Below are 26,199 nucleotides of genomic sequence, written 5' to 3'. Positions count from 1 at the left end.
TGGACAGTCTTGTTTTTAAAGCAGAGCTTAGTAAAGAATTTACCTCTAAATCTCCCTTTAAAGCCTGATGGTGCTATATCAGTTGGTTCACACTTTATATTTAGCCGTGAGCGTGTGTGTGTGTGTTTCTGCTACACTTTAAAGAGAAGCCGCTTCCTTCATTTCAGAGCTTTTCTTGTGCTGGGCTTTTTGCCATCTGTTTTTTTTTCCTGGAGTATGAAAATATCAGTGCAGTCGGTGCCCGCTGGTATCGATCTCTCTCGTGTGGCTGAGCGCTCTACAATATATCCCTTCCGGACTCACTAATTGAGAGAAGTACTGAGGAAAACAAGCTTGTGTCAGGTCTCTGAATGACATGTACAGAGTGTAGATGTCCAGAGTGAGCAAAATAGGATGCTTTTCTCTCTTTAATCTAGAAAGCACTGATATTTGGGATGGTGTGCGCTGGTCACAATTATTGGTGCTCTTATTTATTCATCATTCATTCATTTTCTACCGTTTTTCCGGGGCCGGGTCGTCGGGGCAGTATTCTTAGGAGAGAACTTACGAGGAGACACTTCCTCTAGCTACTCCGTGTGGATCCCGAGGTGTTCCCAGGCCAGCCGAGAGACATAGTCCCTCCAGCAAGTCCTGGGTCTTCCCCGAGGCCTCCTCCTGGTGGGACATGCCTGGAACACCTCCCTAGATAGGCGTCCAGGAGGCATCCGTAACAGATGCCCGAGCCACCTCAGCTGAATTCTGTCAATGTGGAGGAGCAGCAGCTCTAATCCCAGCTCCTCCCAGGTCACCCTATCCATAAGGATGTGCCCTGCTCCCCTTTGAAGGAAACTCATTTCGGCCACTTGTATCCGAGATCTTGACCATAGGTGATAGTAGGAATGTAGATTGATGGGTAAATCGAGAGATTTGCCTTTGGCTCAGCTCCTTCTTTACCACATAGGACCGATACATCGACCGCATTACTGATGGTGCTCTTATTCACTGTAAAAAATGCTGCTCCACATTAAGTTAACTTATTAGTTTTTTCAAATTTAAGTGGATTGAACATGAAACAATTAAGTTTTCCCAATGAAATTTCAAGAATTGAGTTGTTTCCGCACATTTTAAATAAGTCGTTTGAACAAGCAAAAATATTTTTTTGAGTGTTGGAGAAGCACTCTATAAATGATGGGTTGTTGTAATCCAACGTTGGGTCAAATATGGACAAACCCAATGTAAATTGTATCCTGATTGCTAGGCTTTTTCATATTTCATTCAAAATTGCATTACAACAACCCGACATTTTTAGTGTGCGCACACTGAAAGAAATGATTCATTGGGTTTAAAAATTTAAAGTGGTTGCCAAAAAATGTATATGGGCTGAATTTAAACAAATAAATTAAATGTAATAATCTTCAGCTTAATTTGTTTGTTTAAATTCAGCCCATATTAATAGGTTGCAACCACTTAAACAAATGTATTAAATCCAACGAACCATTTTTTTTCAGTGCCGAGAAGGCACAAAGTAAATGAAAGTGTATTTGCGTTTATTATTCTTTTAATTTCTCATTAAAATAATAATAGAAAATCACACGAACTTTCACTGACATGTTATATTGCTGTATATACAGTTAAAGGCAAAACTATTTGGCCTCCTGTAAAAACTATAATTTGATATATGTTATGCATAATGTTTAATGGAGCAAGGACATTTTCACAGTAATTCCTATATTATTTCTTTGCTCTGAAGATCTTATTTGTATTATTTTGCTTGGAATAAAAACATTTTTAAAAACAAATTATGCCAATGTTATTACCATTTCTTTTTGATTGGCTACAGAACAAACCACTGTTATCCAATAACTTAAGCATAATTATAAGCATATTTAACCTAGCTTGGCTAATTTAACCATGTTATGCCTTTAAATCACACTTTAAGCTGAATACTTTTATCTTGGAAAATATCTAGGAAAATATTATGTACTGTCATCATGGCAAAGATAAAAGAAATCAGTTGTTAGAAATGAGTTATTAAAAATATATAATCCATTGAAAAGCACTTTGGGAGATATTTTAAAAAGATCAAAATGTTACATTAGGGCTAATAATTTTGACTTCAACTGTATACACACACCATACACTTTATTAGGTACACCTTACTAGAACCGGGTTGGACCCCGTTTTGACTTTAGAGCTGCCTTAATCCTTTGTCGCATAGATTTAAGAAGATACTGGAAATCTTCAGAGATTTGGGTCCATATTGATATGCGAGCATCATGCAGTTGCTGCAAATTTGTTGGCTGCACATCCATGATGCGAATCTCCCGTTCCACCACATCCAAAAGGTGCTCTATTGGATTGAGAGCTGGTGACTGTGGAGGCTATTTGAGTACAGTGAACTCATTGTCATGTTCAAGAAACCAGTCTGAAATGATTCACGCTTTATGACATGGTGCTTTATCCTGCAGGAAGTAGCCATCAGAAAATGGGTACACTGGGGTTGTAAAGGGGTGGACATGGTCAAAAACAATACTCAGGTAGGCTGTGGCATCTGTTGACAAGATGCTCAATTGGTACTAATGGGCCTAAAGTGTGCCAAGAATATATCCCCCACACCATCACACCATCACCACCAGCCTTATGCTGTTGATGCCAAATTGTGACCCTACCACCCGAATGTTGCAGCAGAAAACAAGACTCACCAGACCAGGCAACGTTTTTCCAATCTTCTATTGTCCAATTGTGGTGAGTCTGTGTGAATTGTAGCCTCGGTTTCCTGTTCGTAGCTGACAAGAGTGGAACCCGGTGTGGTCTTCTGCTGGTGTAGCCCATCTGCCTCAAGGTTGGATGTGTTGTGCATTCAGAGATGCTCCTCTGCACACCTCGGTTGTAACGAGTGGTTATTTGAGTAACTTTGCCTTTCTATCAGCTGGAACCAGTCTGGCCATTCTCCTCTGACCTCTGGCATCAACAAGGCGTTTGCGCCCACAGAACTGTCGCTCGCTGGATATTTTCTCTTTTTCAGACCATTCTCTGTAAACCCTAGAGATGGTTGTGCTTGAAAATCCCAGTAGATCAGCAGTTTCTGAAATACTCAGACCAGCCCGTCTGGCACCAACAACCATGCCACGTTCAAAGTCACTTAAATCACCTTTCTTCCCCATTCTGATGCTCGATTTATACTGCAGCAGATCGTCTTGACCCTGTCTACATGCCTAAATGCATTGAGTTGCTGCCATGTGATTGGCTGATTAGAAATTTGCATTAACGAGCAGTTGGGCAGGTGTACCTAATATAGTGGCCGGTGAGTGTATATGCTGCGTGAGAAAAAATATATATCAAACATAGTCCTTCCTACTTTATGTTTGTGTTTTATCAGAGTCTAACGCGCTGACCTGAATTGATTTTGAGAATTTGAAAAATCTATTGCTGAAATGACCTGTAAGGCTTTGTTTACACCTGTACTTCTCGCATTCATAAACATTCATGTCCTCTTGTCTCTTTATGTCACTAATCTCATCTGATCATTGTAGAGCTATTGAATAAATGCTATTGATGTATTATCCTGTGGGCTTGTGAATGCAGAAGCTCTGTATGTGATTAGAGGCCTGTGCCGTCGAGTAACTATTGATCTTTGGATTATTTATTGTATTGCGGGGTCGGCTGGGGATGTTAATCACATAATCACATTTAGCGAGCAGGGTGGCAGGGCATGCCAAGGTGAACGCTGTTTGTGAATGTGTATGTGTGTGTTCTTGTTTGCTGATACAAGTCCATGCGTGTCCTTTATGGAAGGGACAGAACAGCAATGCTGCAGGATAGCCTGTCATTAGTGATTCTTGCTGAGCCAAGCACTGTTTGTGTTGCAGACATAAAAATGCCTGAAATGATGTTGTTTTCTAAGCAATCACACTTGGGATTTTTTATTTGAAAGAATAAAATGGGGACATGCATTAGCAATTACCTGGCAACCACATAGTAGAACTCAAGAACACCCAATCTACATACTAATACCCTAGCAACTGTGCTGTATACTGGACTACCCATTATCCACTGAGCCACGCCCCTAGCAACCACGCAGTAGAATGCTAGAACAGTATTTCAGCCTAACAAATCCCAATAGACCACCCAGAGGATCATTTAAATATCACATTTTAACCTTGCAATAACTTTCCAGACACCCATTGAACACTCCAGCATCCGCACAGCAACACCCTTGCAACCATCCAATTGAACACTGGTATTTGTTAGTATCCACCAAGCCACACCCATAGAAAGCAGCTAGTAGAATGCTAGAACACAAATTCAGCCTAACAAAACCTGGTCTACCCCTATAGGGAATCATTTAAATACCACAGTACCACAATCTCCCTAGTAATTTGTTAGTATCCACCAAGCCACGCCCCTAGAAACCTTCCTGTAGAACACTAGAATAGAATTTCAGCCTAACAAAATTCCTGTAGACCACCCAGGCATCATTTAAATAACCCATTTTAACCTTGCAATGGCTTTGCAAACATCCATTTAACACTCCAGCATCCGCACAGCAACGCCCTAGCAATCATCCAATTGAACACTGGAATTTGCTAGTATCCACCAAGCCACACCCCTAGTAACTACCCAGTTAAACACTAGAACAGAATTTGATCCTAACAAATCCCTGTAGACCACCCAGCTGATCATTTAAATAACCAATTTTTACATTGCAATTAGAGGTCTGCGCGGGACTGATTTTTAATTTTTTTTGTCTCGCTCCAGTAAGGTTTTATTCCGCACTTGACCACTCCAGCTGTACAGTGTATTCAGCCTTTGTTCACCCGCTGCCCAACCTGCCCCGTTTTCTACCCGACCCGTCCATTCCTGCTAAATTTTGATCTGGTTTCCAAAATCTCAGGTTTAAATTGGGTACCAAAAGAGAGAGAGAGATAACAGATAAAACTGTAGGTTGTGCAATGATTGTAGACTCAATTTTGTTTGCCCCTTTGCAAAGGGTAGTTTTTTCCATTTGCATCTATGACGAATAAAAAGACTCCCATACATGAGACTTACCTGATGTGGGTTCCCTAACAGTAAACTGACCGTTTTGTAATGGAAGCTGAAGGACAATGCATCTTCACTTTGCTGTACTTGTTGGAAAAGCCTGCTCTGAAGACCGTTATGCAGTTATGCGCACCGACTGTGTGAAAAAAAAAGCACATGCAAAAAGCCCTGGTCATGCGTTCATCATGTGTTACAGTCATGAGCACTGGCTGTACCGGTGCTCAATAAAAATGAGGAAATCACAGATATGCTGTTCCGGAATAACGTCGGGACTTGGGAACGCTATATTGTTAAACCATCCGCTCCCGTTTAAATTAGAGTTACCGACCGATTTATTATATATTAAACATATAAAATACACACACATGTATACCATACAAAACATTAATATTTTGGATGTGATTAATTGTATATAATTAAATTAATTGATTGAGCAACTTCACATGCTGACCTCTTCTTCAACAGTTTAATCGTGACAGTTGCTCTAAATAATCGTACAAATGTGAGTGCATCAAATATGAAAACCTTTACAACTCGCATGCAAAAGTGTAAATCAGGCTTAAAGGCTCAAGTACTTTTTTTGAGATTTTAACAGATTTCTGTGTGTTGAGCATCAGTTAAGACAACGTTAGCACCTGTCATCTTTAACTGTGAGGGAAAACTGGATAGTTTTGAGCTTTTGTCCGCTAATTTTATCTTCCGGGTTTAAAATCATTTTTGGAGCAGGATCAAAATCAGTGGTGTAGCGTGAATCTGCTAGTAGAGTGATGACGTGTCGGTTTCTTATTATTCATAGCGCAGTTTCTTATCCTATGAGAAGACCTTGCTTCTTAATTATTCATGAGAGCACGTGCTTTCCGAAGGCAAGACAGACCTGCTAAGCTGTGAGACCCAATGACTAGGTGAAACCATGTCCGCGCATGGCACGCAGTATTTAGCCGTTCATGAAAGGTCATGAGTTATGTGTTTGTTTCCATGATCCACTGGGTTTGTTGCATGTATTTCCCCGCAATGCTGTCAGGGCCGATACTGCAAAGCTGGTGGTTTGCAGCAAGCATTTTTGTCAAGAGAGCTGTACGAGAATTGGAGAATGGCAGACTTTTTCTTTCATCAGTTGAGTTCGTTACCATTCAGACACACCTCCTATATTCGTACTGCTGTGTTCGCTATATGTTTAAAATCCTCAGGATTACGGGCAGGACTAATGGTTGAAATAGATAGGGCATAACACCTGGTGCACTGCTATCCACTGTGCCTGCATTCAGACCTGGGAATTCAGGAGGAGAGATGTCCTCCTCATTTATAGTGTTTACATGCTTATCTTTCATATAACAAATTGTGGTTATGTTTATATGAAATTATGAATAACATATGTAGCAGGACGTTGAATTACTGTTTATTTCTTTGCATTTTAACTGTAAACTTTAAAATCATGCGTCTCCTCACGCTTGTCTCATTTTGTGATCCAACTGACAACAGTTGTTCGCTCCCCTCTTTTTCCCCTGCTCTGCTGGCCACGCCCACTCCTCCCTCTGCTGGTAGAGCACCACGCCCATTATAATGCTTTTTTGGAAAAAATTCTGAGGTGGACTTGAAGTAAAAGAGGGGGGTTTTATGGCCCTTTAAAGCAAAAGGTATAAAATAATGCAAAAACATGTAGAAGGCAAAATCAGGGAATCCTGACCAAATGCATTTTTTTAAGTCAGACATGTCTGTGGCAAAAGAAAATCTTAAAAAAAGGACATGTCTGGGGTAAAAGAGGAAGTCATCCCGTCATAAGGACACCATTGAGTAGAATGTGGAAAGCAATGCTCTAACAACCATGTATAGTGTCCTAGCAACCTCATAGCAACAAATATGGATAAAGGGAAGAAATAAAGAGAAACTAATGTCAGAAAGATGCAGCAGATGAGAAGAATGAAATAGCAGGACCATGAATCACGCAAGGCATTTTCTGATTGGTCAGCTACATTGGTGACATCAGCTGTAAGGATGCCAAGACAACAGAATTGTTGTGATATTATTGGATGATAGGGAGCCTCTCTGCATTGTTTATCATTTTAAATGAAAGTGACATTTGCATTTCAGGTAAATGTAATGACAGGATTTATTCTGGTCTAGGCTGGAATGAAACATCAATCAAGGTCTATTTTCTCACATCATACACATGTGGATGGTGTTGTGAAGTCATGAAGTCACATGCATATCTCAGGTGTGAGTTTTTCACAGACTTCAACTGAGTGTAATAATCTTAATAGTTCTGTGGGTCTCGTCTATCAAATCTGATCTATAGTTTGTATTTTTTATTGGATTCGAGTCAGGTGTTTGGCTGGGCCATTCTACAGCTTGATTTTCTTTCTCTGAAAGCATGTAAGAGTTTTCTTGGCTGTGTTTTAGATCATTGTCTAAAATGTCAACCCTGTTTTCATCTTCATCCTCCTGCTAATGCAGATGTTGTATTGAAGCAGCTAATATTCATTTACAGAGGGCAGAGGGTTGCTGAAGAACTACTGAAAGATTTCAGCTGCTGTCTGGGCTTTCACTGCCTTTCTGCACCACCCTTTCTTCATGTGTTCAATATTTTTCCCCTGTGTCATTTCATTTTATTACAGAACTTTATCTGTAAACTAATTAGTTTAGTTTTCCTTGCATATATGGATTTACTTGGTGGTTACCAACATCCGAAACGCAAATAGATATGCTCAATTTCTGAATGCCTTATTTACATGAGCAGGACTCTTTATTTTTTAGACTGAGAAGTACCACTGAGATGTACCATTCAGTCATTAAAATGAGGAAAACTACCTAACATGGTGTCTTAAGTGAACAGTTTACTCAAAAATGAAAAATTAGCAGTGGTGGAAAGGGTGCTGGAAAATCATACTTCAGTGAAAGTACTACTACTTGCCAAAAAATGTAGTGCAAGTAGAGTAAAAGTATCTGTTGTAAATGCTACTCAAAGTATGAGTAAAAAGTAGACCTTTCAAAAGTACTCTAGAGTAGTGTGTATTATGCTGTAAAAAGCTGATGATTTACATAGAATTTGTGAATGTGTGTAAATGTAATATTCTGTACTGCATTTAGTTATTGCCCAGCAGGCACACAGGGTCATAAGACATTAATATTAGGTTAGATTTAGGTTGTGACCAAAATTCAATGTCTAGCTAGCGTCTATTTTGATGTCCAATAACGACTTCAAATGACGTTGATGTTTGGTTGTTTTTAGGGCATGTTAAAAAGTGACCAAAATCCATCTTAAACCAACGTCATATTAATTAAAGGCTGACGTTTATTCGTCAGGTATGGCAACCAAACTCCAACATCTGATCGATGTCATAGTGGTAATGTCTACACAACGTCAAGCTGTTACATCATTAGACATTGATATTTGGTTGATTTTAAGTTGGACGTTGGACACTGAGGTCAACCCAATTTTCATTTCAAAACAAAATGCAACGTCCCCATGATGTTGGGGTACAACGTCAATCTAACATCATGTTGATGTCTTGTACCTTCTGAGTGTTTAAGACCATTTCAGTCATCATACAGTAAACATCTGTCATCTACGCATAAGTGACAGGCATCTAAACAGTCTCTGGGTCAATGTCTGTAAAGATTTTGACCATCTTCTTGGACACTTTTAATGCTTTTAAACAGTTTGCTGCAATTATTAATCACCCATGTCTTGAGGTAGTTCATTATGATGCGATTTACCTTCCATGTGTGATTTGAGTGGTACAGGAATTACAGGACTGAAGAAAAAATAAAGAAGCGACTGAAGAAAAGTAGTGGAGATTGAACAGGTTGAAGAAAAGTAGTGGAGTAAAAGTACAGATACAGCACTAAAAATGTACTCAAGGGAAAGTAAAAGTACAAAAAGTACAAAAAAAAGTATTTTTAAACTACTTAGTAAATTACAATTCCTGAGAAAAACTACTCAATTACAGTAGTTTGAGTGTTTGTAATCTATTACTTTACACCACTGAAAATTACTCTCTATTACTCGCATTTAAGTGATTCCAAACCTTTAAGTTTCAATTGTGTTTTGAATTGATTGAATTAACTACTTAATGATTTACTTGTGTTTAAATAGGAACTTAGATTCAACTTCTGAAGAAAACAAAAAAGCAGCCTTAACCAAAAAGTTCTGTCTTTTTCCAAGGCCTATTGCTTTTTCTCTGCAATAGTTCACCCCCTATTATAGAGAAAATTCACTCACTATTTACTCACCCTCAAGTAACTCCACACCTTCATAAGTGTCTTTCTTTTGTCGAACACAAAAGAAGATATTTTGAAGAAATCTGAAAATTGATAACCATTGATTCCATAATTAAAAAAAACATATGCTATAAAAGTCAATGGTTACCAGTGGATACATTAGTGGATACATGTGTGCCTAGGCAGGTCCACAATGTGTGGGCACACTGCTTATTACACACAGGAATCCACAGCAGCACACAAACATCTTTAAAAATAAAACTTAAAGGATTAAAATGTAAAAAAAAAATGATCATCGTCTACATAAATATAAAAATAGATAGTCATGGCATGTATCAAACATAGTCCACCTTTATATTTGCAAATTATTTTGCCAGTAGTGAAAGTAGATTCAAACACACCCTAAGTGAACCTGTGCCAAATGCTTTACACCAGGGGTCACCAACCATCCGGGCATGACCCAGTACTGGGTTGTGAAAGAGGATCTGCCAGACCAAAATAATGCAAATTTACTCCATATGAGATCACACTTTATTATGAGTTACCCTATTAAGAACTAATATCCATATCTGTGCACATCACAGACCAGACGCTGAAAGCTGTGCTCTACTGCTTAAAAATTAAAAATGTTTCTAAACGTTTTCTACGAGGGTATGAAACAGGATGCAATCAGAAATTGCAGACCCATGCTTTAGACCACAGTTGTCAAAGTGAGTTCCTGGAGGGCTGTAGCTCAGCACAGTTTAGTTCCAACCCTAATTAAACCCACTTGATCAAATAATAGAGTCCTTCAGGCTTGTTTGAAACCTACAGGTAAGTGTGTTGAAGCAGGGCTGGAACTAAAATATGCAAGAGACCGGCCCTCCTGGACCAAGTTTGGACACCCTTACTTTAGACCAGAGCATTTTAGAGCCCCCTGTTTAATTAGAGCCCCAAAAGTGTATATTGCATTACAATACACTACAGTTTACTGAAATAAAAACTAAAGTATACTCCAGTACTTTTCAATTACAGTGTATCACTTCACTATACTTAATGCTGCAGTACGCTGTAGCATTCATTACCAAAGTGTTGTAAATACTATAATACATTCACCGGCCACTTTATTAGGTACACCTGTCTAACTGGTCGTTAACACAAATTTCTAATCTGTCAATCACATGGCAGCAACTCAATGCATTTAGGCATGTAGACATGGTCAAGACGATATGCTGCAGTTCAAACCGAGCATCAGAATGGGGAATAAAGGGGGTTTAAGGGACTTTAAACGTGGCATGGTTATTGGTGCTGCTAGACGAGCTGGTCTGAGTATTTCAGAAACTGCTGATCTACTGGGATTTTCACACACAACATTCTCTAGGGTTTACAGAGAATGGTGTGAAAAAGAGGATATATCCAGTGAGCGGCAGTTCTATGGGTGCAAATGCCTTGTTGATGTCAGAGGAGCATGGATCCATCCTGCCTTGTATCAATGGTTCAAGCTGCTGGTGGTGGTATGATGGTATGGGGGATATATTCTTGGCACACTTTGGGCCTATTAGTGCCAATTGAGCGTCATGTCAACACCACAGCCTACCTGAGTATTGTTGCTGACCATGTCCATCCCTTTATGACCACAGTATGCCCATCTTCTGAAGGCTACTTCCAGCACGAATAATCTCAGACTGGTTTCTTGAACATGACAATGAGTTCACTGTACTCAAATGACCTCCAGTCACCAGATCTCAATCCAATAGAGCACGTTTGGAATGTGGAATGGGAGATTCGCATCATGAATGTGCAGCCAGCAACAGGGGGTCCAACCGGGCACTAGTAAGGTATACCTAATAAAGTGGCCAGTGAGTGTGCACTATAATACGCGTTTGATACTCAAACACAGAGTGGTGTTTTGATTCCAACATTTATTCTAAGAGATTTTATTCCTCAAAACTGTAACAAAAAATTATAATAAAATAATAATAGTAATAAAAAAAAATGTTGCTGTCTAATTTTCTTTAGTTCAATCAAATTAACTTTTCTAGTCATCTCAACTTATACCAGTCAAACTGAAAAAAAATAAGATATTAAACCTGATTAACTTAATTAAAATCAGCTAAAGTGTCATTAAAAATTGTGTTATAACTTTTTTCCATTTCATTGTTAACACTAACAGTGTTTAAAGAGCCCATATTATACATGAAATAGGGTCATATTTAGGTTGTAAGGGTCTCCAACAACAGTCTAATATGCATGCAAGGTCAAACAACACTTTCATGGTCTTATAATCTGCATTTATTTTTACCTAATTATCCCAGCGACTCCCATATGAATCGTTCAGCGATTCATTTGTTCCCAAACCCCTCCTCAGCGCGAAGCTAATCTGCGCTGATTGGACCGATGACAGCCTGCTGCGATTGGTCGACGACACTGACAGGCTTCAGCGTGAGACCGAGTGAAATGCCCAGCTGCTAATCTACAATATAAAAGTAGTCACAGTGCATACACGCTTCATAGTGGATTTTGGCTGCCAGTGGGTGAATGTAAACACAGACGATGGACTAGAAAATACTGACGACTAACTATTTTATTGAGCAAAAAGTCCAAGAACTGGCGAGGAGATCTCCTAGCCTCCTAGTCACAGTCTTCTTGCTCTTTTCACACACACACACACACACACGCGCACACACACACAGGGCCGGCGCGTCCATAGAGGAGCGGCTGAATAGAGAGGGCGCGGCGCTCAGTTATGTCCGCGAATACCCGTGCGTTACACACACACACACACGCACACACACACACACACACACACACAGGGCCGGCGCGTCCTTAGAGGAGCGGCTGAATTGAGGCGGCGCTCAGTTATATCCGCGAATACCCGTGCGTTACACACACGAGGAGACACACACACACACACACACACACACACACACAGGGCCGGCGCGTCCATAGAGGAGCGGCTGAATAGAGAGGGCGCGGCGCTCAGTTATATCCGCGAATACCCGTGCGTTACACACACACAGGGCCGGCGCGTCCATAGAGGAGCGGCTGAATTGAGGCGGCGCGGCGCTCAGTTATATCCGCAAATACCTGTGCGTTACACACACGAGGAGACACACACACACACATTACTCCTACCCGAGGACACGACACACGCCTAGAGCGCTAGTTCAGCTTGCTGGGTGCAATTTAGACAGCTCCCTTGAATCTGAGCTGAAATATTTTGAAACTTGACCGTTGCATGTGTGTAAACAGCTGACGATCTGAATCAAAGCGGCACGCGTCGCGTTTTCAACGTGGCTTTACACTCTATATGAGAATATAAAGAGTTAACCTGATACAGTACACACGGTTACAAGTAACAAAACACAGCTAAATACATAATTTGCAAGCTAGAGTAAACGAGGCAATAATTTTAATCGCACGTACTTACACTGGTGAAATGGGGGTAGAAACTGATTCATGATGCACTGATCCATGTTCAGACAGTCTTCACTGATCCTTCCTTTAACAAACTGATGAAGTCTTCTTTGTAAGCCTATAGTTTTCAGAAGCACTCAGAACTGCTCAAGGCTGGGCTATAATGCTGAGGTTTCCTCTTTAATTAGACTCAATAATATCTATCTGCACAGCGTGACTTCATTCGACCAGTGTCTGTCTGTGTGTGTGTGTGTGAGACTTTTTTTTCTGTTAGTGGGCGGGGCCGCAGGTTTCAAATCTCCCGGGTTTGCGTGCCTAACTACTTGTGTTTCGTAGCTGCGTCATCACGAAACACCTAATGACTCGTTATCAAGACGACTCGTTTAAAGCACTATGAGTCGACTCTTTTATAGATGAATCAATAGTTTTAAACACTGTACACTTACAGATTTAAGCCTTAGCTGGATATTTCACTTCACTTAGAGCTGTGTTACACACTACATGGAAGGGCATTTTCAAAAACCCATAATATGGGCTCTTTAAACTCAAGCAGTAAGTTGCAGTTCACCTGTTGGCCACCAGTGTCGCTAGTAACAAGATTCTGAATACTACATTACCTGTGCTCATAGATATTTACATTAGATGTGGCCTGCCCTGTTATTGTCTGTTGGAAGGAATGCATCAATAGAGCCGCCATTTTAGTACAGGGTAGCGCTCCTTTGAAATGAATGCGGGACCAAGGTGCAGTGGAGGACTGTGGCCATCCAGAGCCAGAGATATACACATATATATATCTATGATTGGGAGTTTTCCCGGTGGTCATTATGCAAATATTTTTATTTAATTACGAACATTATAATTTTACATCACGTTTCTACATTGATGGATCAGCAACGTCTTGTCATATTTCTTTGGCATTGTTTGCTTATTTTATTCAACAAAACTAGCATTAGCCGAGTATTGAGTGCGAGTTGGTGCTACTTTGCCTTATGTTCAGTGCAGTAAGAGACTGTATTATCATCAATCATGTTACTTGTTTAGCACAAAAGTTAATAGCATACAATAACATTGTTTTCTTTGTTTGCTCATTAATACACCCGTACACAGCGCTCAAGTCTAGCATCTTCACGTTGGCACACTATCTTGACTAGTGCATATGTGCTGGGAGCACTGTACAAATGTGGCGGCGCTATTGACGCATGCTCAGGGTCCGTATGCGATATCTACTGTATATAACCTGTGCTAAGTTGTACAGATCTTGTTTTAGTGCCTAGAAAATGTGAAATTAGATGCTCTTCATAGTCTAGATGTGTCCGTCCTCTGCATGCACACAGGTTGTGTGTTTATTGAGCATGTATGTGTGTGGATGGGTTGTGTGGAAAGGCTGGATAAATAATGTTGAGTCTGTGGATAAAGGGCATAACAGGATTAGATTTGAAGAAAGAGACGCTCTCTGACACATGAAAGAGAGACTCTTTCGTCTGAGGCATTGAGATGTCAATTAGAGATGAGCGCAGATGCTCACGAGGGAGCGTGGATTACAGCCGTCGCGGCTTTTCTGCTGAGGTAGCAGCATCTTGGACATTCGGATCAGCCTGGTGTATTATTCGTGGAAAGGCTTCACATCATGTGAAATATTAACAAAATAAATAAAATATTATTTAAATTAACAGTAGCACACAATCTGTTTTAAGTGTAATAATACATAAAATAAATCTAAAGTAACATTTATAAAATAAATGTATTTTATTTTTATTATTTATAATAAATATTGGTGATATAATATGTCTGGGGCCCCCCAAAATGCGTGGACCCTTGGAATACAAGAAAATACCTTTACGGGATGTTAGCAGGATATAACTGTAAAATGAGGGAGAATCCTGGGAAAAACGGGAGGGTTGACAGGCGTGTTGTATAATGATGGTTTGTACCATAGACAATCGAGAAAAAAAATTGCTTAATGGGACTTAAAATGGTTTCAAAAAAATTAAAAACTGCTTTTATTCCAGCCGAAATAAAACAAATAAGACTTTCTCCAGAAGAAAAAATATTATAGGAAATACTGTGAAAAATTTCTTGCTCTGTTTAACATAAATTGGGAAATATTCGAGAAAGAAAATTCACAGGAAGGCGAATAATTCTGACTTCAACTGTATATATCATTCACCCATCAATATCTGACTTCAGAAAGATGCAGCAGCAGACATGATGTGTAATGACTGTATCCACATCCATGCTGTGTTTCTGTTTGTTTGGTTTGATATTCAGAGTACGGTCCTCAGAGAAATCCTAAGATGAAGGGAAATTGAAAAATTAGGACATTTCGATGAAGAAGCAGGATCATGCAGCAGTGTTCATGAAGCTGTTTATCTCTCATGGGTGTGCTGGCCTGAAGCCCGGACACTAAATGTCCACGGCTGATATTCCTCTATTAAATTAATTAATCATGCAGATGGATCACCAAGGAAACAGTGAGGCGTGTGTAATAGCATACATTATAATCAACGTATTCATGAAAACAGTGTATTTAAAATGCTAATGTGCCGTATAATGTGCACTTACAGCTAAAGTCAGAATTATTAGCCCTCCTGAATTATTAGCCCCCCTGTATATTTTTTCCCCAATTCCTGATTAACGGAGAGCAGATTTTTTTCAACACATTTCTAAACCTAATAGTTTTAATAACTCATCTCTAATAACTGATTTATTTTATCTTTGCCATGATGACAGTAAATAATATTTGACTAGATATTTTCAAGACACTTCTATACAGCTTAAAGTGACATTTAAAGGCATAACTAGGTTAACTAGGCAAATCATTGTATAATGATGGTTTGTTCTGTAGACAATCTAAAGCATTAGGTATGCACGGCCATATCATTATCGGCCGATAAATGCTAAATTAATGTTATCGTTGTTTGTCCAATATCAAAATTAGGCTAATATCTTTAAGCTGATTACGTAATTGTACAGAACTGGCTGCCTCGCGCATGCGTATGTCAAACTTGTTCAGATTTGTCCAGTGCACTATAATGGACAGTGTTGCCAGATTGGGCGGTTTTGAATTTGATTGTGTGGGTAAAAAATTACATAGGCGGGTAGAGAAAATTTGGGCGGTTTTGAAACCGCTCACCCTCCAGCCCCAGACTTCAAACCCCCGGTCTTAACTTATTACCTGCACCTCTACAGAACCAAATCAACCCCCCCGGTCTTCACTTATAAACCAGTTATGATCTCCCCAGGAGATGTCACCCTTCTCTCACCCCCACCCCCTCGTCCTCCACTCTAGAACCGCTTATGATAGCTTCCAGATTTATGGGCGGTTGTTTTTGCATTTCAGCAGGTTTTGGATAGGTTTTAGGCTGGAATCGGTCAGCTACACTTTACAACACTGATAATGGAGCTTTCCTCGCATTGTTTTCTTCGAAGTCTGTCCTTGCTTTGTACAGTTATTGCTGTGCGTTCATAACTCAGTAAGTAACCATATTCCTTATCATTGTAGATGTGTTTGATAGAGTGTCATTGTGTATTTTGGTTTAAATTGCCTCAGGAAAAATACAACGTGTTAATTTAAAAGATATTAATTTTGCTTGTCTGTTAATTAAGTCCCATTTTGGTTTTTAATCTCTTATTTTTATACAACAGTCAAGTAGCTTGTTAAATTGCTATGCGAAGAAAAGGAAATAATTTTAGTTTGGCATGCTTAATTATTATGTGAAATCATGAATATACTGTAGGTCTATGATCACCTTGCAATTTTGAATTATTTTTTTACTTTTTTGCTCAGAGTAGGCTGTTCAGTTCTTAAGATCAGATCAAACTTTTATGAAGTTTCTGAAATGAAATCAGTTGCTTATTGTATAAAAATACAACATTTTGAAATATTTATATTTATCAACTATAATATATCGGTTATCTGCCTCCAAATCTTAAGAGTTATCGATTATCGATATCGGCTAAAAAATCAGGTGCATCCCTAGAAAAAATGATTTATTAAGGGGACTAATAAAATTGACCTTAAAATGGTTTTTAAAAAATTAAAAACTGCTTTTATTCTAGCCAAAATAAAACAAACAAGACTTTCTCCAGAAGAAGAAATATTATAGGAAATACTGTGAGCAATTCCTTGCTCTGTTAAATATCATTTAGGAAATATTTGAAAAAGAAAAAGAATTTCACATGAGGGCAAATAGTTCTGACTTCAACTGCTGAATAAGTGACTTCATTTTCACTCCAGGGATGCCATAGAAGAAACCAAGGGCTGATATTTCTCACCGAAGCATGTAGTGCTTTATATAACACAGATAAACATAGAGGTTTCCTTTGAGATGATCACTGTGATGAAGCCGTCGGTGGGTGTGTTGGTGTGAGTCAGCTGACAGACCCACAGAATGAGTCAATTTCACACTAAAGAGGCGAACAGAAGAGAATTACACTTTGATTCTCTAAATAGTTTTTCCTTTTTCCTGTAGGTTGAAGAATATCAGTGTTTTTATAGAGATTTCACTACTTGGCGCAGATTATTAGTTTTTCCATTTTTGTCACACTTTATAATGAGCTTTCGTTTTTTAATGTATTTACTGACATGAACTGTAGTTGTACTGCAATTATTAATTATACAGTAGTTCAACATTTGCTTTAGCATTGTTAAAGATGCAATAGGTCCTGCTGCTAACCTGTACACACACATGCACACACACACAATTGCATTTATTGCATTTATGAAATATCTGTTAATTTACAGTTTCTGTATTTTGTGTATATATATGTATATATATATATGTATATATGTATATATATATATATATAGATATGTATGTATGTATGTATATATATATGTATGTATATATGTATGTGTATGTATATATGTATGTATATGTATATATATATTTATGTGTGTATATGTATGTATGTATATATATTTATGTGTGTATATGTATATATGTATATATATTTATATATGTATATGTATATATATGTATGTATATGTATGTATATGTATATATATTTATGTATGTATATGTATGTATATGTATATATATTTATGTATGTATATGTATGTATATGTATATATATTTATGTATATATATGTATGTATATGTATATATATTTATGTATATATATATATATATATATATGTATGTATATGTATATATATATATATATATATATATATATATATATATATATATATATATGTGTATATATATATATGTATATATGTATATATATATATATGTGTGTATATATATATGTATATATGTGTATATATATATGTATATGTATATATGTACTCAGGGAGGCTGTGGCGTTGACACAATGCTCAATTGGTACTAATGGGCCCAAGGTGTGCCAAGAAAATATCCCCGCACACCACTACACCACCGCCACCAGCCTGAACTGTTGATTCAAGGCAGGATGGATCCATGCTTACATGTTGTTGATGCCAAATTCTGACCCCACCATCTGAATGTGGCAGCAGAAATCGAGACTCATCAGACCAGGCAACGCTTTTCCAGTCTTCTATTGTCCAATTTTGGTGAGCCTGTGTGAATTGTAGCCTCAGTTTCCTGTTCGCAGCTGACAGGAGTGGCACCCTGTGTGATCTTCTGCTGCTGTAGCTCATCCACCTCTAGGCTCGACGTGTTGTGTGTTCAGAGACGCTCTTCCGCATACCTCGGTTGTAACGAGTGCTTATTTGAGTTACTGTTGCCTTTCTATCAGCTGGAACCAGTCTGCCCATTCTCCTCTGACCTCTGGCATTTGCGCCCACCAGTACAGTGGATATTTCTCTTTGTCGGACCATTCTCTGTAAACCCTAGAGATGGTTGTGTGTGAAAATCCCAGTAAATCAGCAGTTTCTGAAATACTCAGACCAGCCCGTTTGGCACCAAGGTGTAATAAAATAAAATATAGGTGTACCTAATAAATTGGCCAGTGAGTGTATACAGAGGTTTGTTTTCACCAAAAGTCAAAAAAGTGTTCAAGAACCTTTTTTTATTTGCTGTAATTTAAGAACTATTTTTGAGCTTTTTAGCCAAAACTTGTGTCTACTGAAATAAACCTGATGAATATTCATTTCTCCCTTAAGAGGCATTGAAAGAACTAAATTTGAGTAATCAGTTCATGCTTTATTCTCACCAGTCAGAGATAATCAGCTAATTACCACTTGTCCACTTCCATGCAGGTTTGTAGAAACTGAGATGTAAGAATCGTATGCAGTGTTAGTATCGGGGCATAATTCAAGCTTCTGTGAGAGTCTATATATATATATATATATATATACTGCATATAAATCTTGAGCTGTTCCTGGACTGTACATCAGGCCATCTTGTCAATGATATGATTTGTTAAAGGTCAGCTTAAAGATTTTCCACCTGCATGTTCGGATGTGAAGGAAATTTTAAAAGTGTAATAATTCACTAAGAGAATTGAAAATGACTGCAAAACTCAACATAATGGAGCACACGAGGCACAGTAGCTATACACGAGTGTGAATGTCCTGCATATGGAAAGCTTTTGGTGCTAAAATATGAATGTCAGGACTTTTTGAGAATTTGTAATCGTCTTATAAAGGTCTTTCACACAGTGAAACTCAGTCACTTTGTTCTTAGATGTGGCGTAAGCTCTGATTGTCTATTAATAGATTATGCAAGTCTGCAGAATTTTTCGTTTGCAAAGATTGTGTTGCATTTTTAATGGCGTACTTTATCTTTTATAAATATATTTTAAAGTAGACTTAAAGGGGTACTCAGGAGTTTTATTTTTCTTTCAAATACAACTATAGCATAATCGTTTTATTAAAAGTTTTTCTTTTTAATAATAATAATATTTATAATAATAATAATAATAATAATAATAATAATAATAATAATAATAATAATTATTATTATTATTATTATTATTATTATTGTTATTAATAAAGTGAATTAAATAGGCAAATAAGTAAATAAACAAATAAATGGTCATTTAAAATAGGTTAAACAAATTAAGGTTTCTTTTGTAATAACAACAACAACTACTACTACCACTACTACTACTATTATTATTGATATATTTGAAATACCTCGATAGATGGAATTAAATAGGCAAATAAATAAATAAAAGGTCATTTAAAAATGGTTTAAACAAATTAAGATTTCTTTTTTATTAATAATAATAATAATTGTTGTTATTATTATTATTAGGATTATTATTATTATTATTGATATATTTGAATGCCTGGATAGATGGAATTAAATAAATAAATAAATAAATAAATAAATATAGGGCATTATAAATAGTTTAAACAAACTAATGAAACAAATTAAGAAAATAAACAAAGTAAATAATGTAACAACTTCATGATGACTTTTAATAGTAACTATTTATTTGTTTTCAGAATCCCTGTTTTGAAGGGATTAATGTTACATTTTAAATGACATACTTAAAACATATTAATAAAAGATAAAATAGTCTTAAAGAGGCACTCTTTCCCAAATAATATTTAATTATAAACACGACTTTGAATTTTTTTTTCATTATTGTAATAATAATTTATATTTTGTTAGATGCCTAGAATAAACAAATAAATGAATGAATAAATGAATAAATAAATAAATGAATGTATGAATAAATACATAAATAAATGAATAATTAAATGAATGAATAAATACATAAATGAATGAATAAATGAATAAATAAATAAGCAAATTAATGAATAAATAAAAATGAATAAATTAATGAATGACTGAATTAATTGAATAAATGAATAAATAAATAATTGAATAAATAAATAAATAAATTAATTAATTAATTAATTAATTAATTAATTAATTAATGAATGAATGAATGAATGAATGAATGAATGAATAAACTAATAAATAAATAAAAAATATATATTTTTTAAAATTATTACTTTTATTAAAAAAATTTAAAAGATCATTTAAAAAATAGATTAAACTAATTTAAACAAGTGAATTAAACAAATTAAGAAAGTTTTCCCAGTACTGCGTACAGGATAAATAAGGTACTAAGCTAAAGGAAAATCAACGAATTAAGAAAGTAAGTAAAATAAATTTTCCAACTTCACATTGACTTTTAAAAGTTAATGTTCATGTTTATTCTCACCTTTTTATTCATTTTATTTTGTTTTAATGAGCTTTTTAAATTCATTTCACCATTTAATGTGTACATTTTATCCATTCATACTTCATTTGTCTGTGATATTGGAGTGTGTTTTCCTCCTGCCAGCTGACAGTCATGTTTTGGTGCAGTTTGCGACTGTCCTGTTGTCAGTGCAGCACATGTGAGCGTGTGTGTGAGTGACCGTGCTGTGTGTTCTGTCCTGTAGATGGATGAGATTAAGCTAAAGGATCGTGCTGTCTGTGGGCTGGAGAGAGAGCTGAACGCTCAGGCGGGCCACACGTGGAAACTACAGCAGCAGAAACAGGCTGTAGACACTCAGCTGGCCCTGCTGCGAGACTCCAGCCCCAGACGAGAAGGCCCTTATTCCCCCACTGCAGGAGACACAGACAGCACTACTAACGCTGTAAGCACTTCTACTTCATTACTAAACCACACTCACACACACATTGCTTGCTGCACTTCTGCTTGCGCTCTGCTCACACCCGCTCTCCGAAAGCCAAATCTGTGATAAAGGAGACCTAAGCACAATGTCAAATGCTTATAGTTGTGCAGCTTTGGCTTTATATCTAACAGGTCTTTCATTTCCTCCACATTTGATCTACAGCATTTAAAGCAGCTTTATTTTGAGTGTCTCCTGCTGCTCCTGGAATAAGGGCCTGTTGTTAATAAATAAATGTTGCATTCATCTTTAACAGCGTTTCAGTTTGTTTATTTTACAGATGCTTTTATTCAGTGACTTGCATTGCATTTTGGATCAAGGCTTTTCTTTGGGAAGTGACCCATCGCTGTACTAGACTACAGAAATTGCATAGTGACATTATTGAATTATTACATATGTTTTTGACTTTTTTATTTCACAAAAAGGTATATGCACAGCTACTGTTTTTCAGCCAAAGATAACCCTCCGTTGAAAGCTTAACCCTCTACTGCACGTATTTTAATGTGCCTTTAATAATTATAAGTTAAATAAAAAAATATCACTTAAGTGATTTATTACAGTATAGTTGAGCTACTGAAATTGCATTCAATTATTAATTATTTGGTTCCAATATTTAAATGTTTATTGCATTTTTAGTTAAAATAAATAAATAAATTCACCCTTGGTGAAATTTACCAATAGAATCTGTGTATATTTTATTTTATTTTATTAGTAGTATTTCACAAAATGGCCATTAATACTATTTTTTATTTTATTTTATTTTATTTTATTTTATTTTATTTTATTTTATTTTATTTTATTTTATTTTATTTTATTTTATTTTATTTTTTCATTTTATTAGTAGTATTTCACAAAATGCCCATGAATGCTATTTTATTTTTTATTTAATTTTATTTACTTTGTTTATTTTATTTTATTTTTTTATTTTATTTATTTTATTTTATTTTACTTTATTTATTTATTTATTTATTTTTTGTTTTGTTTAAGCTCGTTAATAGTATTATTTAATTAACTAATAATTCATAAAATCCCCATTACAAATTTTTATTTTGTTTTGTGTTCATTTGTTTAATTTATTATTATTATTATTATGATTTTATATATATATATATATATATATATATATATATATATATATATATATATAGAGAGAGAGAGAGAGAGAGAGAGAGAGAGATTTTATTAATAAAAGCATTTATTAATAAATAAATAAATATATATATATAATTTTATTTTTTTTTTTTTAATTATTATTGGGCCGACACGCCTCACAGCAAGAAGGCCGCTGGTTCGAGTTCCGGCTGAGCCAGTTGTCATTTCTGTGTGGAGATTGTATGTTCTCAGCGTGTTGGCGTGGGTTTCCTCGGGGTGCTCCGGTTTCCCCCACAGTCCAAATAAATGCGCTATAGGTGAATTGAATAAGCTAAATTGTCCATAGTGTATGAGTGTGTATGGGTGTTTCCATTTATTCATTTATTTTTGAGTATTTTCTTGTTTCATCAGTGTGGCATTTAAATCTCAAAAGGGTTTGCTTTTAATCGCTTAGTCAAATATATCATCATATAAATAAAGTGTAGACATACAAAAATAGACTACACTGTGAAAATGGCATCTTCAGTCTGTCATCATGCAACACTACATTGGCGGCTTTACATATGAGCTGAAGCTGAAATAGTGAGTGCATCTTTTCAACATTTCACCTTCTTAGGACTGTTAGGAAATGCATAGCTCACGCACACACATCGATTGCATTTTTGGAGGGTCTTCCCATAATCTTAATAATGCCTAAAGAGTACCCTAAAAATTCAGAGTGGTTTTCATCACCAAAAAATGTCCCCACAAAGTCAAAAATTACCACCATACTTGTGAGGACATTTGGGGTACAAGGGTGCAGTTTTTGTGAATTGTAGCGACATTCCATAAGTTTCCACATATTTTATACTGTCCAAAATGTTGTTGTGTTTTCTGTGACACTACCTCGTCCCTACTTTACTGCTTTAGCCTACTTTTAAAATTCAAAGTGTGATGGGAGATAACTCTCATCCTCTGAAGCCATAATTTGTACTGTTGCCCTCTGGAAGAAGATTCAGAAGCATCAAATGCTCATCTAATAGATATAAATGCACCTTTGTTCTTGAAGCCATAAGGCTTTAATAATAATAACAATAATAAAAATAAACTTTATTTTTATATAGCGCCTTTAAAAGTAGCATCTCAAGGCACTTTACAGACAAAGTATACAGCAATAAAATATTCAAGGATGAATGCAAATGCCACGTTCCTTGAGCAGTTAAGGATCAGCATCAGACAAGCGTAAAGCACGTCTAGGAGTGTATGGGATTAAAAGCTCAGATAAATATAACCTATCAAATTTTAGCAAGTTTGATATTTTTAATGTATGATTGTTTATTTCAATAATTTTTCTTCGGCTTAGTCCCTTTATTCATCAGGGGTCGCCACAGCGGAATGAACCGCCAACTTATCCAGCAAATGCTGGCGGTTTATTCCCCTAATGAATAAAGGGACTAAGACAAAAATAAAATGAATGAATGAATTAATGAAGGTCTGCTTTTTTTTAGTAGTATTATATTTTTAAAGTTATTATGAAGCATGCTGGATTGTTTTGTGTGTGTGTGTGTGCGTGTGGGTGTCAGTCATGATGCTCCTGTCCTAATTTAATTGCCACTGGCGGGATTAATGAAGTTGTTAAACTTAAACTCAGTCCTCAAAGTACAAATTGGGACGTTGGCAATGTCCTGATAAAGTCAACTTTTGCTTATATACCTGTCATATCCATGTCATTATACATGTTTGTGTCCTGATATGTCACAAAAACACACATGCACAAAAACACACAGAGTATGTTTACTTGTATCCTGGTATCGTATAGGCTTGGTTGCAACACAGGCTTATTCTGAAAACTTAGCCCTATATACGTTTCTGGAGATCACGAATTATCTAGACGAATGCCAGAGCTACGTATGGCTGCATTTCATCTTTAAAACTTACATTAACAGGGTAACAGGGTGAGGATGTGGTAAAATCTGAAAAAGTGGTAAAAATCAGAGGGCTTGTCTTTTTCTGCATTGCTTTTGAAAACACTGTCGGTTGGATTTAGGGAAGTGGGTGGACGCTGGTCAATCTGCTTTTGAAAACACTATTGGTTGGGTTTAGGGAAGGGGGAGGGTCGGTCAGTCAATCGCTCAGTCAGTTGACAGTCAGTCAATAGTGGCCTCTGGTGGATTTATGCGAAAAGAGCAGGTGCGAATGGCACTGAGACAAATTTGAGATCTATAAAAGAATACACAGCGACCTTTGCTGGATTCGCGAAAACAAAATCTGCAACAAAACATACCTCCTGGAACGTATTTGGCACTCTCCAGAAATATATATTGAGGTATGTTTTCAGAATGAGCCTGGGTTGCTACTTGTGTTCATGCTGCTGTGGGTTTGCTTTGAGCTTCAAGTGCTTTCATTTTCTCAGCTGGATAAAAGATGGATTTGATCAGTGACCTTTCTGTCAGATGTGGCCAGAGCTCCAAGTCCACTGTTTTACAGAATTTCCCAAATACACCAACAGCAGCAAATGGAGTTGCCAGAAAATACAGTCAGAATTATTAACCCTCCTGAATGATTGAATATTATTGCCTGACATCATGGCAAAGATAAAAGAAATCCGTTATTAGAAATGAGCTATTAAAACTATTATGTTTAGAAATGTGCTGAATATAATCTTTTTCCATTAAACAGAAATTGAGGGAAAATATACAGATGGGCTAATAATTCAGACTTCAACTGTATGATGATTGTTTTTGTGATCTAGAGTCACATATAGAAAGTCAAATCAAGACAAATGTTTGTGTTAAAGCAGTTTGGTGAGTGTACCGATGAGAGAACACCGGAAAATGATGCGATGAATGAATGAGTGTTTTTTCCAGTTACCTGCAGTTGGTTTGTTTTCCAGATGCAGCAGTTGGATGAGAAAGACGCTCGACGGTTTCAGCTGAAAATCGCAGAACTGAGTGCCATCATTCGTAAACTGGAGGACCGAAATGCACTGCTGTCAGAGGAGCGAAATGAACTCGTGAGTTTGTTGATTTCATTTACAGTGCATCTGGAAAGTATTCATAGCGCTTCACTTTTTCCACATTTTTTATGTTAGAGCCTTATTCCAAAATGTATTAAATTCATTTATTTCCTCAACATTCTACACACAATACCCCATAATGACAATGTGAAGAATGATTTTTTTTTCAATTGTTGCAAATTTATTAAAAATAAAAAAGCTGAAAAATCACATGTACATCAGTATTCACAGCCTTTGCTCAATACTTTGTTGATGCACCTTTGGCAGAAATTACAGCCTCAAGTCATTTTGAATATGATGCCACATGCTTGGCACACCTGTCTTTGGGAATTTTTTGGCCATTCCTCTTTGCAGTACCTCTCAGGTTGGATGGGAAGCGGTGATGTACAGCCATTTTCAGATCTCTCGAGATGTTCAATAGGATTTGGGTCTGGGCTCTTGCTGGGCCACTCACCGAGTTGTTGTGAAACCACTCCAATTATATTTTGGCAGTGTGCTATTGGTCATTGTCATGCTGTAAGATGGACCGTCACCCCAGTCTGAGATCAAGAGCACTCTGAAGCAGGTTTTCATTTAGGATGTCTCTGTACATTGCTGCATTCACCTTTCCCTCTCTCCTGACTAGTCTTCCAGTTCCTGCTGCTGAAAAACATCCCTACAGCATGATGCTGCCACCCCCATGCTTCACTATAGGGATGGTATTAGCCTGTTGATGAGCTGTGCCTGGATTTCTCCAAACGTAACGTCTGGTATTACTCCAAAGAGTTACATTTTAGTCTCCTCAGATTAGAGAATTTTGCTTCTTATGGTCTGAGATGCCTTCAGATGCCTTTTGGCAAATTCCAGACGGGGAGGGGCTGCCGTCTGGCCACTCTACCATACAGGCCTGATTGGTGGATTACTGCACAGATGG

The 26,199-nt window shown here is 36.9% G+C and overlaps 1 protein-coding gene across 1 annotated transcript in view; it reads left to right on the top strand.

Moving 5' to 3' along the window:
• The window catches only part of jakmip3 (Janus kinase and microtubule interacting protein 3), a 93,117-nt gene that overhangs the window by 36,981 nt on the left and 29,937 nt on the right, over positions 1 to 26,199 (top strand). The window contains exons 8-9 of the mRNA XM_056469791.1: positions 20,966 to 21,163; positions 25,164 to 25,283. Of these exons, the coding sequence (XP_056325766.1) occupies positions 20,966 to 21,163; positions 25,164 to 25,283 (318 nt within the window). The remainder of the gene's footprint in view (positions 1 to 20,965; positions 21,164 to 25,163; positions 25,284 to 26,199) is intronic.

This window comes from Danio aesculapii, chromosome 12 (assembly GCF_903798145.1).
Source record: "Danio aesculapii chromosome 12, fDanAes4.1, whole genome shotgun sequence".
Lineage (NCBI taxonomy): Eukaryota > Metazoa > Chordata > Actinopteri > Cypriniformes > Danionidae > Danio > Danio aesculapii.
This window is presented reverse-complemented; position numbering and strand designations above follow the sequence as displayed.